Source organism: Narcine bancroftii, chromosome 1 (genome assembly GCF_036971445.1).
Source record: "Narcine bancroftii isolate sNarBan1 chromosome 1, sNarBan1.hap1, whole genome shotgun sequence".
NCBI classification, from domain to species: Eukaryota; Metazoa; Chordata; class Chondrichthyes; order Torpediniformes; family Narcinidae; genus Narcine; species Narcine bancroftii.
The window spans coordinates 96278792-96293992 of NC_091469.1; the positions used below are offsets into that span (position 1 = coordinate 96278792).

Here is a 15201-nt window from a genome sequence, read left to right on the forward strand (position 1 = left end):
CTCTCTCTCCATCCCCTTCTCTCCCTCTAATCTTTCTCTCCACACACCTCTTCCAAATGGCTTCTCCCTCTGTCCCTTCACCTCTCACATCTTCTGATCTATTACTTCTGAGCCCCTCTCCTAGTTTATTTCCTCATTTACATTTGTAATTTCACCTATGCTATATTAGTCTTGACAGAAGGTTCAGACTCGAAACATTGATTGGCCATTTCTACTGACATATGCCATCTGACCTGCTGAGTTCCTCCAGCAATTCTTTTCTATGGAAAAGGAGCAAAATGCCTGAACACTTGCTTTCACTGAGGCAAAGGAGGGGCACAGCTGGCAGAGCAACAGCCTCTATTCCAGCCACACAAATTTGACCTTAAACTTGGGTGTTGTCTGTGTGGAGTTTGCACATTCATTCTGCCATGATCACCACATTCTCCATAGCTGCTACCTGAAGACATGATGATTGCTGGGTAGTGTGTGTGTGTGTGTGTGTGTGTGTGTGTGTGTGTGTGTGTGTGTGTGTGTGTGTGTGTGTGTGATGATTGCTGGGTAGTGTGTGTGTGTGTGTGTGTGTGTGTGTTTATGTGTGTGTGGGGGGAGTGGGAGAATTGATAGGAGAATATAACAGGATTATTTTAAGGTCATGTATGATGGTTCACTCGATGGGCTGCGTGCTGAATGACTCTACAATTATCTTCCAGTGAACAATTATCTTCAATTATCTACAATTATCTACAATTATCTTCCAGTGAACAATTTACTCCTACGTCATTTGCATATCCTTACATGGCAGCAAACCAGGCTGACTCCTGCTCCTGGGATTCCAGTAAAATGCACAAGGTGTTTAATATTTCAGGAAAGATGGGGTTCAGCAGAATATGGGAGTGGCCGTCCTTGTCAGCCGCCAGACAGCTTAGTGCAAAGCAGGCATTCTTGCTTTCTCCGGTGTCTCCGTGTAACATCATTTTCTCCAGTGCCACAACCTAAACAAGAAGAGCACAGCTGATCAGAAACAGCTTACAATGAGGGTGAATATCAGAGCAACTTCCCCTAGTCCAAAGCTTATCCTGCCTCACTCTATTCGCAAACTTAACACCAGCAGCGTGAGCTTCAAAGCCAAAGCCAGATTCTGATAGGATTAAATAGATGCAGAAGTATGATGAAAATACCCAGTAAGTCAGTAAGTATCTGTGGCAAGTTATCCAGAAGATTAGCCAAACAGGTCAGTCTGGATACTGCTCTCAGCAAAGGAATTCCCATATGTTTGCTCCTGGAGGGTCATCGGACCAGTCAGGTCAAAAGTCATTTCTTCACGTCAATCAAGGTTAGATCCACCCACAAGTGAGGCTACCACGCAATTAGTTCTCCTCAATCACATCTGGACTGACTCTTCCAGACACTTTTGGTCCTCACAGGTCACATGGGTGCACTTGGGCTGGCCCCTCCAGTCGGCTGCAGCATAAAGCCATCAATTCTAAAGGGGTCTGGTCCAGGTTGTGAGCTGTGAGTGATGCTGGAGAACCAGTTGTGAGGTGTATGCTAGTACAGGGTGGAGGCTATTCGTGGCATCCACTTGGGGGAGACTGTAGTGTTTTAGATTGTAAGCAAACTTGCATTTTTTACTCAGTGTGCCTTCCTGTTAGTTGGGGGCGGGGGGGGGGGGGGGGGGGGGGAACACGTACTGTTTGTTTAACCCTCGTGTTATAATTAGGAGTTGCGATTTGCAGTGATTTATCAGGAGGTGCGATTATTAGTGATTAACCAGTGTCCAATATGTATGATTCGTGTGTAGTTGCCTTGTATATGTGAGTATGTTCCCTGTTGTGAATTACCTTGCGTGTAAATAAAGACCACTGTTTGTTGATAAACCGTGTCCAGGGTTTGTTACTCTTTTAACCCATCGAACCTATTCTCCCCATCAAATAGAGAGAGAAGCATAGACTCAAAGAAAAATGCGTGCTCTAATGACAAGTTATTGAGTTGAAATGATGGTCTCTAGACATCCAATTGCTCCCAATTAAGTAGTAAATTGGGCTCAAGGGATTATACAAGACAATTTCAATCAAGCACACAATATCTTCAACCCACTACCATCAAGAAGGAGGTACTGAAGCATCAAAGGATTGCCAAGGTTGGGAATAGCTTCTTCCCACAGCCTGTGAGACGGATGAACGTATCCTTTAACCATGAAAATCACCCCAAATATTTATACTGTATACATTTATTTTAATTATTTATGAGATCATTATGTACAGTGTTTTGTTTGTTTTTGTGTTGTGCACCTTGGTCTGGAGAGATGCTGTTTTGTCAGGTTGTACATGTCCAGTCAGATGATAATTAACTTGTAAGCTTAAAAGTACTCAAAGTTAGGTAGGCTCACTGTGCGTCAGGATGAACTGAGTGATAGCAACCATTTCATCTGTCACCGCCACCGCATTGCATCACTGGATTTCACAATGTCTGGTGTGCAATGAATCACAGAGACAAACTCCCCACCATTAAGAACCCATTCTTAGTGGGAGTCCCCAGGATGACAGAGAATTTACCACAGTTATCCTAAACAAGAACAGAATTCCCATTCATTTAGATTGAAAAGAGAAAGACAAGTTCAGCTATCCTTTACTTTTTTTCAAGTTTGTATTGTTTATTAGAGATTTGAGATATTTTCTTTTACTTCCCCCAAAAATTTTATATTTAAGATGATTAAAATCACTTTGATATTGCTCTGAATAGGAGGCCTTTTAAAACTGTATCAAAGCGAAGATATCTTTGCCAGCAGGTGAAAATCCATCTCCTTCAGCTTTGCCTCCTGGGGATGCAGAGGTAGGCCTGCATTCCCAGGGACTACCAGGGGTTTTCAGTTGGGGATGGGCCTCAGCCACAAGATACCCAAGGCCTTGCTCCTCCTCTCTACTCAACACCTGGGAATGCAGCGACTGCTTATCAGTCCACTGCCTCCGGACTAGGATGCAGAGAAGATGTACAAATCAGTCCCTTCAGGTTCTACTCTCCCTCCGCAGATGCTGCCTGACCTGATGAGTAATCCCACGATCTTCAACTTTTATCTCACCTTCTCAGAATTCGAACAAAACGTCCCTTAATTTTTGTAATTTCAGTTTTTAGGTTTTTAATTGTAAATGTGGGTGAATAAGAGAGTAAGGCATTACAATAGAATATAAGTGATAATCCTTTAAAAGAAAGAAGTACAATAACACTTCTATGAATACACATCTGGTCAGAACTTACCACTGTAAATTGCCTCAGGTTTGAAGCTGATTGGGCAGAATATGGGGTTTGAATGGGATGATGGGTCTGGAGCAAAAGAAAATCTGCCTTAAGGAACTCAGCGGGTCGAACAGTACCTGAGGACGATAAAGAATGGTTGCTGTTTCAGGTTGGACCCCTTCATCAGGAGTTTTTTTTTAAATGGTTGGTGATAGAAATTATTTAGGTGTTATGTGTTAAATTATATGGATATATGAGGCATTAATATGAGAACCAGTCTTATTCCAATGCATATTAAAGCAATAATTAGTTTTGAAATTAAAAGGACAGATTTGTAACAAATAATCATGTCCAGACACATAGAGGGGAGGCCATTTTAACATGAGACAATGGAGTGTCAATTGGCTTATATCATACCAAGCTTCGGACACATTCAGACAAGGTACCTTGTTCCATTGTAACTGAGAACATCAAGATTCAGACCTGTGACAGTATATAGATATGCTTTTTGGAGATAAATTGGGGCAGGTTTGTTACTGTAGGTCACATAGAAACACTTTAAAACAGATCTTATTTGAAATACTAGAGCTCTGCTAATGCTAGACATGTCAGCGCCTCAGAGTCTTTGTTGGAGCTTTGAAGCATGCTCAAGAGACTTCACTAGTGGATTGTTGTTTACAAAAAGGCAACAGATGAAAGAACTTGTCGGAGCCACAGATTGTCTGGAGGGGAACGTGCTGTTCTAGGAGGGTCATGTGGTTTTGCAAGCAGAGGGAGTCAAACAGGCTTTCTCTCAGAGAGAGAGAGATACAGAGATCAGTTCTACAGTGATAGTCAGCAGCAGCAGCTGGGACTGAAACAGGACAAGCTGGAAAGCTTATGGAAAACCCCATTTGAAAGACGGTTTATAAGTGCTTAGTTCAGCCTAGTCAGAGCCCTTGTGTTTCATGCAAGAGGAGAGGACTGGCTGTCTAATGTTTCACTTGAAATAAGAGAAACGAAAAGGAACTCTGTGGTGACCTGAAAGAAAGAGGTTATCATCTGGAGAACCCGGAGGTGGTAAGTTTTATCAGCAAGACACTGAAGTCGCTGATTTTAAAAGGAATCAGTTGTGGGCATCCAGCATACAATAAATCTCTCTCTGAAAACCGACAAGAACCTTCCTGAGCAGTAACCATTTACCTTTCAAGCATCAAAGTCTGGTGAACTTTATAAATGTTAAATTCTGTGCACAGTACAAGAATTGCCTACAACCAGTGAACTTCAAGGAATGAGAGGTGAGATTGGATTGTGAATCAAATAACTTTTCTGAACTTACACAAACATTACATACATGTGTGGTTAGAATTAGAAGGGGGTTAAGTTAGATTAATTAAGTCAATAATAAGTTAAACTGTGAATCTGTTTTCATGTTTAAAAATAATTAAAAACACCTTTTGTTTAAGTAACCATTTGTCTTGGTGAATATCTATTGCTGCTGGGTTTTGGGTCCTCTGGGCTCATAACAGACCAGAGAAACACAAAAGCTGCAGATCCTGGGATCTGGAGAAAACAAGGAACTACTGGTGGAGCATGGAATATTACTCCACAGTACTGGCCTTTCAACCCATAATGACCTATCCACAACAATCTATTTTTTTTTCTCCCCTGTCACACTCATTATCCATTATTTTTCTTACTCAGCAGATCAGACAGCATTTTGGTGTTGAAATAGTCAGTCAATATTTTTGAGTTGGGACCTTTTATTAAGACAAAGATGAAAAGGTAAAATTATATATATAAAGGGGAAAAGAAGGTGGGAGAAGGGCCAGTGGTGTTGGGGTACAGGACAGCAGGTGTGGGAGGTGGAGAGAATGATAGAGAGCATGAGGAAGGTGGGAGGAGAAAAAAATAAGAGAAAAAGAAAAAAAGTAGAGACAAGAGAGGGTAAAGACGAGCGTGGGTTTCCTCCGGGTGCTCTGGCTTCCTCCCTCCTTCCAAAGACATCCGGGATTAGTTGGTTAATTGGTCACAGGGATGTAACTTGGCAGCGCGGGCTCATGGACCAAAAGGGCCTGTTACCATGCTCTTACTCTAAAAATATAAAACTCTGTACATTGGCAATTTTGCTCTATCAATATTTGGGATGCTTGTGTACCCAGATACACACACAACACTTGGGTGTCTGGATTCTCTGCTTTTAGAAACTTTTAGACCAACCAGGTGAATTGTTCTGTCCCAACAAAGGTGTTTGAACATTCAGAGGTATTTTGTTCACAGAGTGTGCTGCCATTGTAAAGGTATAATTGAAAGGAAACATTTTTCAGGCTAAAATATTGAGGTAAACAGTGACATTGTAGTTATGGAAACTGCATAGAATCACCTGCTGTTATCTTTGTTCCTGAAAGTATAAAAACTTAATATATTCTTAGTTTGAGGACTCCACTGAGAGTCTCAAAACTGCATGCTTGAATGTCATGCACAACAATGACCTTTTACCAGCTTCAGTCTCCACATCAGATGGCCTGGACTGAGTCAGCCAAAGGCCTTGTCCCTGTAACTAAAAACACTTGCATTCTTCACTGAATAACCAGTTTACTCCCAAGTGTCACGAGTTTGGGGACAGGTGAATGGGAGAAATCCCAAATCTGGAGACACATAGAATGCAGAAGATGGAATTTGAACCTTAACACAATCTGCTTGAGAACCTCAGCAGATCGAGCAGCATGAAGCAGACTTGATAAGGGGTTCCAACCTAAAACATTGACCTCCTCCCAATACTGCTCATTCAGCTGGGATCTTCCAGCAGGATCTATTTACTTTAAAATCCCAAATCTGTATCTCAGCCTTGCTGTCAACTTCCAAGCCGAGCTCCTACAATGGGCTGCACCTAATGTCCAAAGATAGACAACAATGTCAATTTCTCCTCCAGTTAAACTTGGAAATGTGCCCACTGAGCCTGCACCAGATTAAACCTCACAGAGCAAGAAGTCCTTCTTATGAATGGAAAGAACCGCTGTAAGGAAGAAGGATAAAGCATTTGTTTTGGTGTTGTGAAAATTTTGCATGAGTGTTTTCAGTCTCAGACACAGAGAGGGTTGCCATGTGGTAACAGGCCCTTCAGCCCAACAAACCAGAGCCAGTCATCAAGCTCCAATTCACTTTAATCCTAAATTAATCCCAGTTTGGCACGGTTGGTGTAGCGGTTAGCGCAGAGCCTTTACAGCACCAGCATTGGGACTGGACCCGAGTTCAAACACTGCGCTGTCTGTACATTCTCCCCGTATCTGCGTGCATTTTCTCTGGGGGGCTCTGGTTTCCTTCCACCATTCAAAATGTACTGGGGATGTAAGGTTAATGGGATGTAAATTGGGTGGCACAAAATGGCCTGTTACTCTGCTATATGTCTAAATTAAAATAATTAAATTTAAATGTACTGTCCCATCATTCCCCTCAATTCTCCCAGTCCCTATGACTCATCCACACACTATTGATTATTGACTATGGCCAATCAACTTTTTATTTAAAACTTGTAATTATTTGTATTCTTTAATATTTATTACAGTAAAACCCCTGCAATCTGGTACCCATGGGGATTGGTAAATGCCAGATAATTGTATTTTCTGGTTGCTTGAGGCTTACTCTTACAATGTCTAACTAATACACCTGCATTAAGAATAAACAGTTTAAAAGACAAAAATACTATTCTGCACTTACACTGAACAAACTTTATTTGCATGAATATATAAACCTTAAAGAATATTACTTCAATTTTAATCACATTCTTTGAAAACAGTTAACCGTCGCTGTATCTGCAGGTTCCTCCCCATCCACGGAGCAACCCAAAAGACATTAATAAATAACTGACACCCCTCCCCACTCTCCACCATTTACAAATAAAGCCTCTGACTGGGGCAACTCTTACTAAGCAGGGATAAGGAGACATTTCAAAAGAGTCTCCTCCAACGGCGAGCGGCATCAACCAGTTCTTCAACCTGGACGACGCCATTATCATTTCATACAATTTTCATTAAACAGCTGCTATGAGCAAAGCATGACCAAGGCTCTCTGCTGGCTGAATATTTGCTCCCATCTTCACTAAAGTTTATGTGTAACTTCAGAGAACATTTACTGTTACAATTTTGAACACATATTTTTACCTATTATTTCATTCTTAATTTTTTTTTTAATTTATTATCCTCGATTTTTTTGCCAGTTCCACTTCAGACTCCTATGCCTCCTTCCCAATGTTAGTAGAGTGAAGAGGGCATGGCCTCATGGTAAGGGCCCTTAAGCTTAGAGGCTGCTTTCTTAAGACACCACCTCTTGTTAATGTACTCGATGGAGAGGAGACTGATGCTAGTGATAGCGCAGGCTGAGTTCATGACTCTCTGTAGTGTTTTTTCCAATCCTGTGCATTGGCATCTCCATACCGGACAGTGATGCAACCCATCAGAATACTCTCCATGGTACACTTGTACAAATTTGTAAGAGTCTTTGATGACATACCAAATCTCCTCAAATTCCTCACAAAGCATAGCCGCTAGTGAGCCTTCGTGATTGAATTGACTTGGAGGCCACAGGATGGATCCTTAGAGATGATGAACTTCAAGCACTTAATCCAAGGGTCCCCAAACATTTTAGACCATCGACTCTTTCATGGAACCCTTGATCCCTCATAGACTCCCAGACATGTGCAATAAATAGATAAATAATAATTACATAGATGTGCATTTTCCATATGCATTAGTGAGGGAAATTGCATATCATACGAATGCTGTCCGAACCTCCTAGCAAAAACCCAAACATTGTTACAACACACCCCAATTGCAAAGTAACAAATCTGTAAATTAAGCAAACAATTGATTACAATAACTGCAAAAAAAACCTTTGTTTCTGGCCAGGAAGATGCCAAACATAGCTGGCTCCAAGACTTCAGTATCGGCAATGGTGACTCCATTCTTAATATAGGGTGCGGTGCCATCCACATTGAAGAAGTTGTCTTGGGCTTCCAGGCAGGAGTGGGGACATAGGGCACTCGCCAGGAGCGGGAATGTCAGGCTTCCAGGCAGCAGAGGGAACCTTGGCCTCAACAATTCTTTCAGCCACAAAGGTTCAATTGACCCCCTCTCCCCCCCTCCACCACCGGCATTTATTGACCCCCTGGCATTTTTCAATCCCTTGGTTAGTCCCATTGACCCCCAGGGGTAGATATCCACCACTTTGGAGACCCCTATCTTAACCCTTTCCACTGCTGACCCTCGATGAGGACTGGTTCGTGTTCTCCTATATCCTCTTCCTGATGTCCATAATCAACTTCTTAGTTCTGTTGACATTGAGTGCAAGGTTGTTGCTGTGACACCACTCAACTAGCTGATCCATCTCCCTCCTGTATGCTTCTTCATTGCCATCTGTGATTCTATTGAATCATGAGTAAAAATCAATTCAAGATTGCAAATAAAAGCAAAAGTCTTTGCATTGTCCCATTAACTCGTTTCATCCCTCTTGCTCCATTGAAAAACTTCTCCCTTCTGTTCCCATTCTCTTTACTTGCCTCTATATGTGCTTGAAGGTGGTCACTCAAGTCCTGTTAAATGCCCTTTCAGCTGAAACGGCTGAATCTTTCCTCACTGAGCACTGCCAGTTTTTTCTGAAACTACTTTAGCTGGTAAGCTGCAGCCAGCAACTGACTCACCATAGCTGGAGCTTCCTCCATATCCAGGATCCACTTGCGACCAATATCCAAATGACAGAGACGTCCAAGAGCAAAAGCTGCGCTCATTCCACAGCCTGCAATGGCAAATGAGAGAGAGTTATACATATCCAATGGGGCAAATCAGAAATCACACCAGAGAAACTGCAGCATACTGTTGCAGGGCACCCTATTGTCATTGAATGTAGCATCAGTGATCAGGGATGGTACAATGGTTACGGCTACTGACTACAACTCCAAACAGCGCAGGTTCCGTCCTGATCCATGGCACTGACGTGGAATTTTTACATTCTCTCTGTAGCACCATGGATTTTCCTGGAGTATTCCAGTTCCACATCCAAAAGACATGCTGGTAGATTAATTATCTGCTGTTTGTCCAGATCAATGGTAAAAAGATGGAAAAGGGAAGTTAATGTGTATACGCAGGAGAGAATAACTCGCAATGCAGACAAAATCAGGAGAAGGAAAAGGATTACTCTCCATCAGACATTGGAGCAGAAGTAGGCCATTTGGCCCATCAAGTCTGCTCTGCAATTCCATCATGACTTGATCCATTCTCCCACTCTCCCGCCTTTTCCCCATAACCTTTGATACCCTGACTATTCAGACACCTCTCAACCTCTGCCTTTAACATATCCCAATGACCTGGCCTCCACAGCCACCCATAGCAGCAAGTTCCATAGGTTCACCACTCACTGGGTGAAAACATTCCTCCGTATCTCTGTTTTAAATGCACATCCTTCAATCCTGAAGTTGTTCCCTCTTGTTCTTGATTCCCCTCCCATGGGAAACAACTTCCTTTCAACATTCAGAATGCTTCCAATGGGGACTCTTTTTTTCCTTCTGAACCCCAAGCGCCATTAAACATTCCTCATATACTAATCCCTTCATTCCAGGAATCATTGTTGTAAATCTTCTCTGAACCCTCTCTGATGTCAGCACATCGTTTCCTAATAAGAAGCCCACAACTGTACCCTGTATCCAAAGCCAGAATGGATCTGATGATTTAAATGGCTTCCTTCTGTGATTTTGGCTGTGATCCTTCTGCAGTAAGTACAAGGAGTGAATCAAGTGCAGTGCTACAGAATGTGTGCTTTATGTGTTCTTCAGCATATTGAGGAAAATCAGTTGCCTGGGCTCAGAGCCAGTTCTAGGGGTGTCAGGGTGTGGGGGCAGGGGAGGGAAAGAGAGGGTCTGAGCTGCAAGTATTAAAGAGGGCTTACCCATCACTATCCAGGGCCCAGTCCAGCTATAGATAGAGGCCGTTCACGTCTCTGAGAATGATGACCTGGTGGGTGGAATACCTATCAGTGCATCGGGACGTGGGGTGGGGGGTGGGGTGGTATTCTTTTGGTCATCATTGGATTGATTCCTGATAGTTGGGGAATTCACTACTGAAGGAATGGGGTGAGGTTGGGACTATTGAGTGAGGTCAGTCACAAATCAGTGAGGAGGGAGGATGGGTGAACATTAAGGGTTCAGGAATCAGGGGCCAGGGGTATTTGGAAACCCAGTGCCAAGGGCAGGAGAAGGAAAGTTTTTAAAACCAAAACTCCATCTCTTGAGCTCAGGACATTCTGATTTATCGATCTACCCTCTTACTTCTCAACGGTGTTGTAGTTTTGAACAATGTCACTTCAGTTTATACGTGTCTGTCAACACCTGTCTCACAAAAGGCACAAATGCTCGAACAAATTAAGAAATATTTGCTGAGTCATTTGAACTCTGAATGCACTGGACAAATCCAACCAACTTTCACAGATAATCTTCAGACGCATCCATCCCAAGACCTTCAATCTCACTGTGACGTCACAGCAGAATGATCTGACAAGTTGACCATGTTGTTTGTTACACTGACTGACCTTGTTGTTACACAATGTAAAGCACAGCTCTGAAAGAGCAAAATAAATACACCGGATAATGAAGATTTTGGCACTCCTGAACACTTTTGGGTGTAGTTTATGGATTTGGGGCAGCTGATCGCAACAACTGTGATACATTGTTACATTTGTGGCGAGTATATGTTTAAGGCTCAAAGACACAGCACAATTGCTCTTACTAAGAAAGCCTGTGAGCTCTACTTCAGTTGTAAAATTGGTGACCAAGACAAACCCTGGGCTCATCACATTTGTTGTACAACTTGTCCAGTCAACTTGAGAACTTGGCTCAGTTGAACTAACTTAATGTTAGCATCATTATGTGATTAAACATGCTCAATTCAATAAAAGTTCATTTAATGTTTCTACAACTCCCTATATGATACAACAAATCTGAAAGTATTTTTGTGTTCAGTTTGAAGTTGTCTATCATAATTCCTTTTTTCAGAAAGCAAACTTTGGAAAACATTTGTTGTCCAGTGATATATCATATATTTTGGTGGATAAGATTACCTTCAGATAAGACAGGACCTCAATTTCAGACTGAATTTCATGTTTTTAGCTCATATCGGTTGTATAACACAACCTGCCAATTTTCTGCTCAATGCCTCAGAGCAGCTGCAAGGAATGTGCCGGAGACTGGTGTCCGGGCCTCCCAGCAACAACCCAAACTTTTTTACAACACCCCAATCGTCAAGTAACAAATCTGTAAATTAAGCAAGCAAGTGATTAAAATAACAGCAAAAAACATCTTTGCTTCTGGCTGGGAAGATGCCAAATGGAGCTGCAGTATCGTCCACATCGAAGAAGTTGCCTCAGGCTCCCAGGCAGGAGTGGGGACCTCGGTTCTACAATTTTTTTTACAATTGTAAATTGTAAAATATCTGGGTTGGTTATGGTGGGGAGGTGGTCAGGGAGGTGGGGAGGTGTCGGGGACCGGTGGTGGGGAGGTGTCGGACCAGCGATGGGGAGGTGTCATGGACTAGTGGCAATGGTGGGGAGGTGTTGTGAACTGGTGGTGGGTAGGTGTCGGTGACCGGAGGCATCATTGAAGAGGTTGTCAGGGACCGCCGGTGGGGAGATGTCGGGGACCGGCAGCAGTGGGACGGTATCATTGACCAGCAGCGGTAGTGGAGAGGTGGTCAGGACCGGTCTGCTTTTCCGGTCAGAATTGTATCTAGCCTATAAGACGATCCCTTTTTGGGGGGTGATTTTTTGGATGCTTCAAGGGTCTCTTATCCGCCGAAATATACGGTAATTTGATTGATTTCACACCTAAATGGTAAGAAAGGGGATTTGGAGAAAAAAACCCTGATTCCTTCACTTTCAATTTAACATCAATACCTATTGTGAATTATCCTTTGAATTACCCTGAATCACACAAACTCCTCCCTCCTCTCCATGGATTCCATTTACACTTCCCACTGTCTTGGAAAAGCAGCTAACATATTCAAAGGCTCATCCCTCCCAGATCACACTCTTTTCATCCTCTTCCTGAAGAGAAGAAGATTCACAACTGTGTGATCAAACACCACTAAATTCAAGGTCAGTTTCTCTCCTGCTGTTATCAGACTCGTGAATGAACCTCAAATGAGTAAAATAAAGTTGACTCTGCTCTGTACTAATGAATCTCTCTTTGTACCTCTAACTGCACTCAATACTGTTTATCCTGTTGCAACTATATATGTGTTGACTAGCTGGACTGCTCGTCAAACAAATATTCTCACTGTACCACAGTACACATGACACGAAACAAAATTGAAACTCCTAAAAAAATATTGATCTTGAAAAGAGCAAGTGATTACAAGTTCATTTCACTTAAAGGAAAAGATGATCTGGTGACCAGAATATAAAAACTTAACATTGACTCACAAAACAATCGACCTCAAAAGGTTTACCGAGTATCATTAAATCCTTCAGTCCATTCCTCTCTCTCTCACTCTCTCTCTCTCTCTTTCTTAGCCACTCTGAAGTGACCACATCTACCTCAGACAAGGTAAAATGACACAAGGGATCTGTCAGTTCAGCTAGGACCACTTAGAGCATCAATGGAATCCACTTTATTTCAACAAAACTGCTTGTTATTCCGGGGATGTAAAAGGACAACAGCCGTTTTTTTAATTCTGTTGAAGAGTGTCCTCTTAATCCCCTTTCCCTCCAGCTAAACTTGCTCTATAAAATCCCAAGAGATCACAAGCTTTCCTGGTGGGGAGTCTGAAACCGTTTGGTCAGCAGTCTTCAATGGCGACTTTTGCATCTCTCGCCAATCCCAGCCTGGCTGTAGCGATCACCACGTCCTACGCTGACACTGATTTCCCCTGCTTCACAACATCATCTTGCCCAGTGAAATATGTCACCAGCTCCTGCAACTTTATTTCAATCAAAGTATTGACTCTCAACCCCTCTCACTATATTTCCTGGGAGCGCATGTACCAGATGCCTTCACCACCTACCATTTGACAAAACATCAAGACTGACCAAACTATAGGACCAAGAGAATGTTGCATTGTCAGAGCTTTTGGACAAGTCATTGAACCACAATCCTTGTCTACATGCTCAAATAGACCTCAAGGAATTGATGGCGTTGTTTTGAACAAGATGTTCAATGAGGTGTCCCCAGTGTCCTGTCCAAAATTTAATCATTAATCCAGATCACCAATCCAGTTACTTGCCCATTGCTGTGCATGGGAGCTTGCTCTAATTAAACATTATTTAAACACTGGCAATACATCATCATTGATAGTAGATTAGCGTAGAGGCTAGTGCCATGCTGTAACAGTGCCAGCAACCTGGGTTCAAATCCAGCACAGTCCGTAAGGAGTTTGTACTTTCTCCCCATGTCTACATGGGTTTCATCCAGGTGCTCCAGTTTCCTCGCACAGTTGAAAAAACATGCAGGGGTTGTAGGTGCATTTGGGGGGCATGGGCTCGTGGGCTAGAAGGGCCTGTTATCATGCTGTCTGTCTAAATTTAAAAAAAATTAGATTGCTTTTGGACATACTGGTACACAATTAAAGATTGTCAATGCAATTTTCTTCTTCCTAATATTGTGGTTGTCTTTTATTTAAAACTGCCACCAATTCTTCACATCCAAAGGTCTAAAATGTGCCGTCACCTTCCAATATCCCAAACCTCGATGTGAATCCTCCCACCTTTGCCCCTGGACCACGTACTTCGGATCTTGCCAAAGTCATTGATAACACTAATATTCCTAGCCCTCTTCACCCACGCTGCAAATGGCCACCCAGCCTCCTGCAAATCCAGCTGGATGGGATTCCATTGATGCAGTTCCAACCTCATCTATCCTGTCATAACCAGGGAACTACCTTTTCTTCCCATTGCTATATTTTAGCTTTGCCTCCTTTCCTGGCTCCACCTTCATCCTGGTGTTATCGTATTTCAACATGGAAACTCTGCCACATTTCCCATAAACATAGTTTCCAGCATTACGCTAACTACCCCAGTTCCATCTCTCCACCACCTCTCACCTCTCCTAATCCTTTGAAGCTTGAATCTTATTATCTGCAAATCTATTTATTGTCTCTTTTTAATTTGATTAAATTTACTAAAGTAGTTTTAAAAAAAAACAAAATATCTGGTCAGCTGCAGCAAGTACAAACAGCGGGGCATAAGTACGTTTGTAGAGTGGATTGTGGAGGGTCATGTAACCCCTCCATCTGGAATCTGGTGGGAATGCAGAGGGGCATGTAGCTTCTCTGTCTGGTACCTGGGGGTGTTGGGGGGGGGGTGGGAAACAAGTGTCCTCTCCATCTGGAATCTGAACGGAAGTCACATCACCTGCCAATCAAGGTCATGCCTTGCCCACATGGCAGCGAACATCAGGTCATTGGCCTCTTTCATTGGCTTATCGATACCTTGTCCAGACCCTTCAGCTGTTAATACTATGAAGACCACCACACATGAGCCATCTTCCTTTTTCTCTTCTGGGATGAACCTTTGCTCCACTCTAGGTTGGGAATAGTGGGCAACGTTGGAGGATCATTGGTAAGGTGTGCGCAAGCAAAAGGTTGGGAGCTGTAGTATTGTGTGCTAAGTGTCCCTAGTTTAGTTAGATAAGAGTCATACCTCCCAGGGATATCAAAGGGTGGCAGGTATCAAATGAGATAACTATTGATTGTAAAACCTTCTACCCATGAATGGTTGCGAATGTATTGTTTAATCTGGCGAGAGTGTGTATGGATGTATTTTTTACCTGTGTTGCAAATCCCCTCATGTAAATAAAGCACGACTGTTTAATCAGCTGCGTTCAGACTCGTTACCCATCAAACCAGTTTCACACACACATTGTAATATCATGATCCTCCTTTTGCAACGAGATATTTATGTTCTTTTTAATTAATTTAATGACTAAGGTTCCAATGAACTAGGATAGAGCATCTCAAAGACTGTTCTGAT

The 15201-nt window shown here is 42.6% G+C and overlaps 1 protein-coding gene across 1 annotated transcript in view; it reads right to left on the reverse strand.

Moving 5' to 3' along the window:
- Positions 1-15201, reverse strand: part of LOC138740647 (uncharacterized) — a 57631-nt gene that overhangs the window by 23480 nt on the left and 18950 nt on the right. Inside the window, exons 4-5 of the mRNA XM_069893637.1 lie at positions 8891-8985; positions 778-974 (exon numbers count right to left, since the gene is read on the reverse strand). Of these exons, the coding sequence (XP_069749738.1) occupies positions 778-974; positions 8891-8985 (292 nt within the window). The remainder of the gene's footprint in view (positions 1-777; positions 975-8890; positions 8986-15201) is intronic.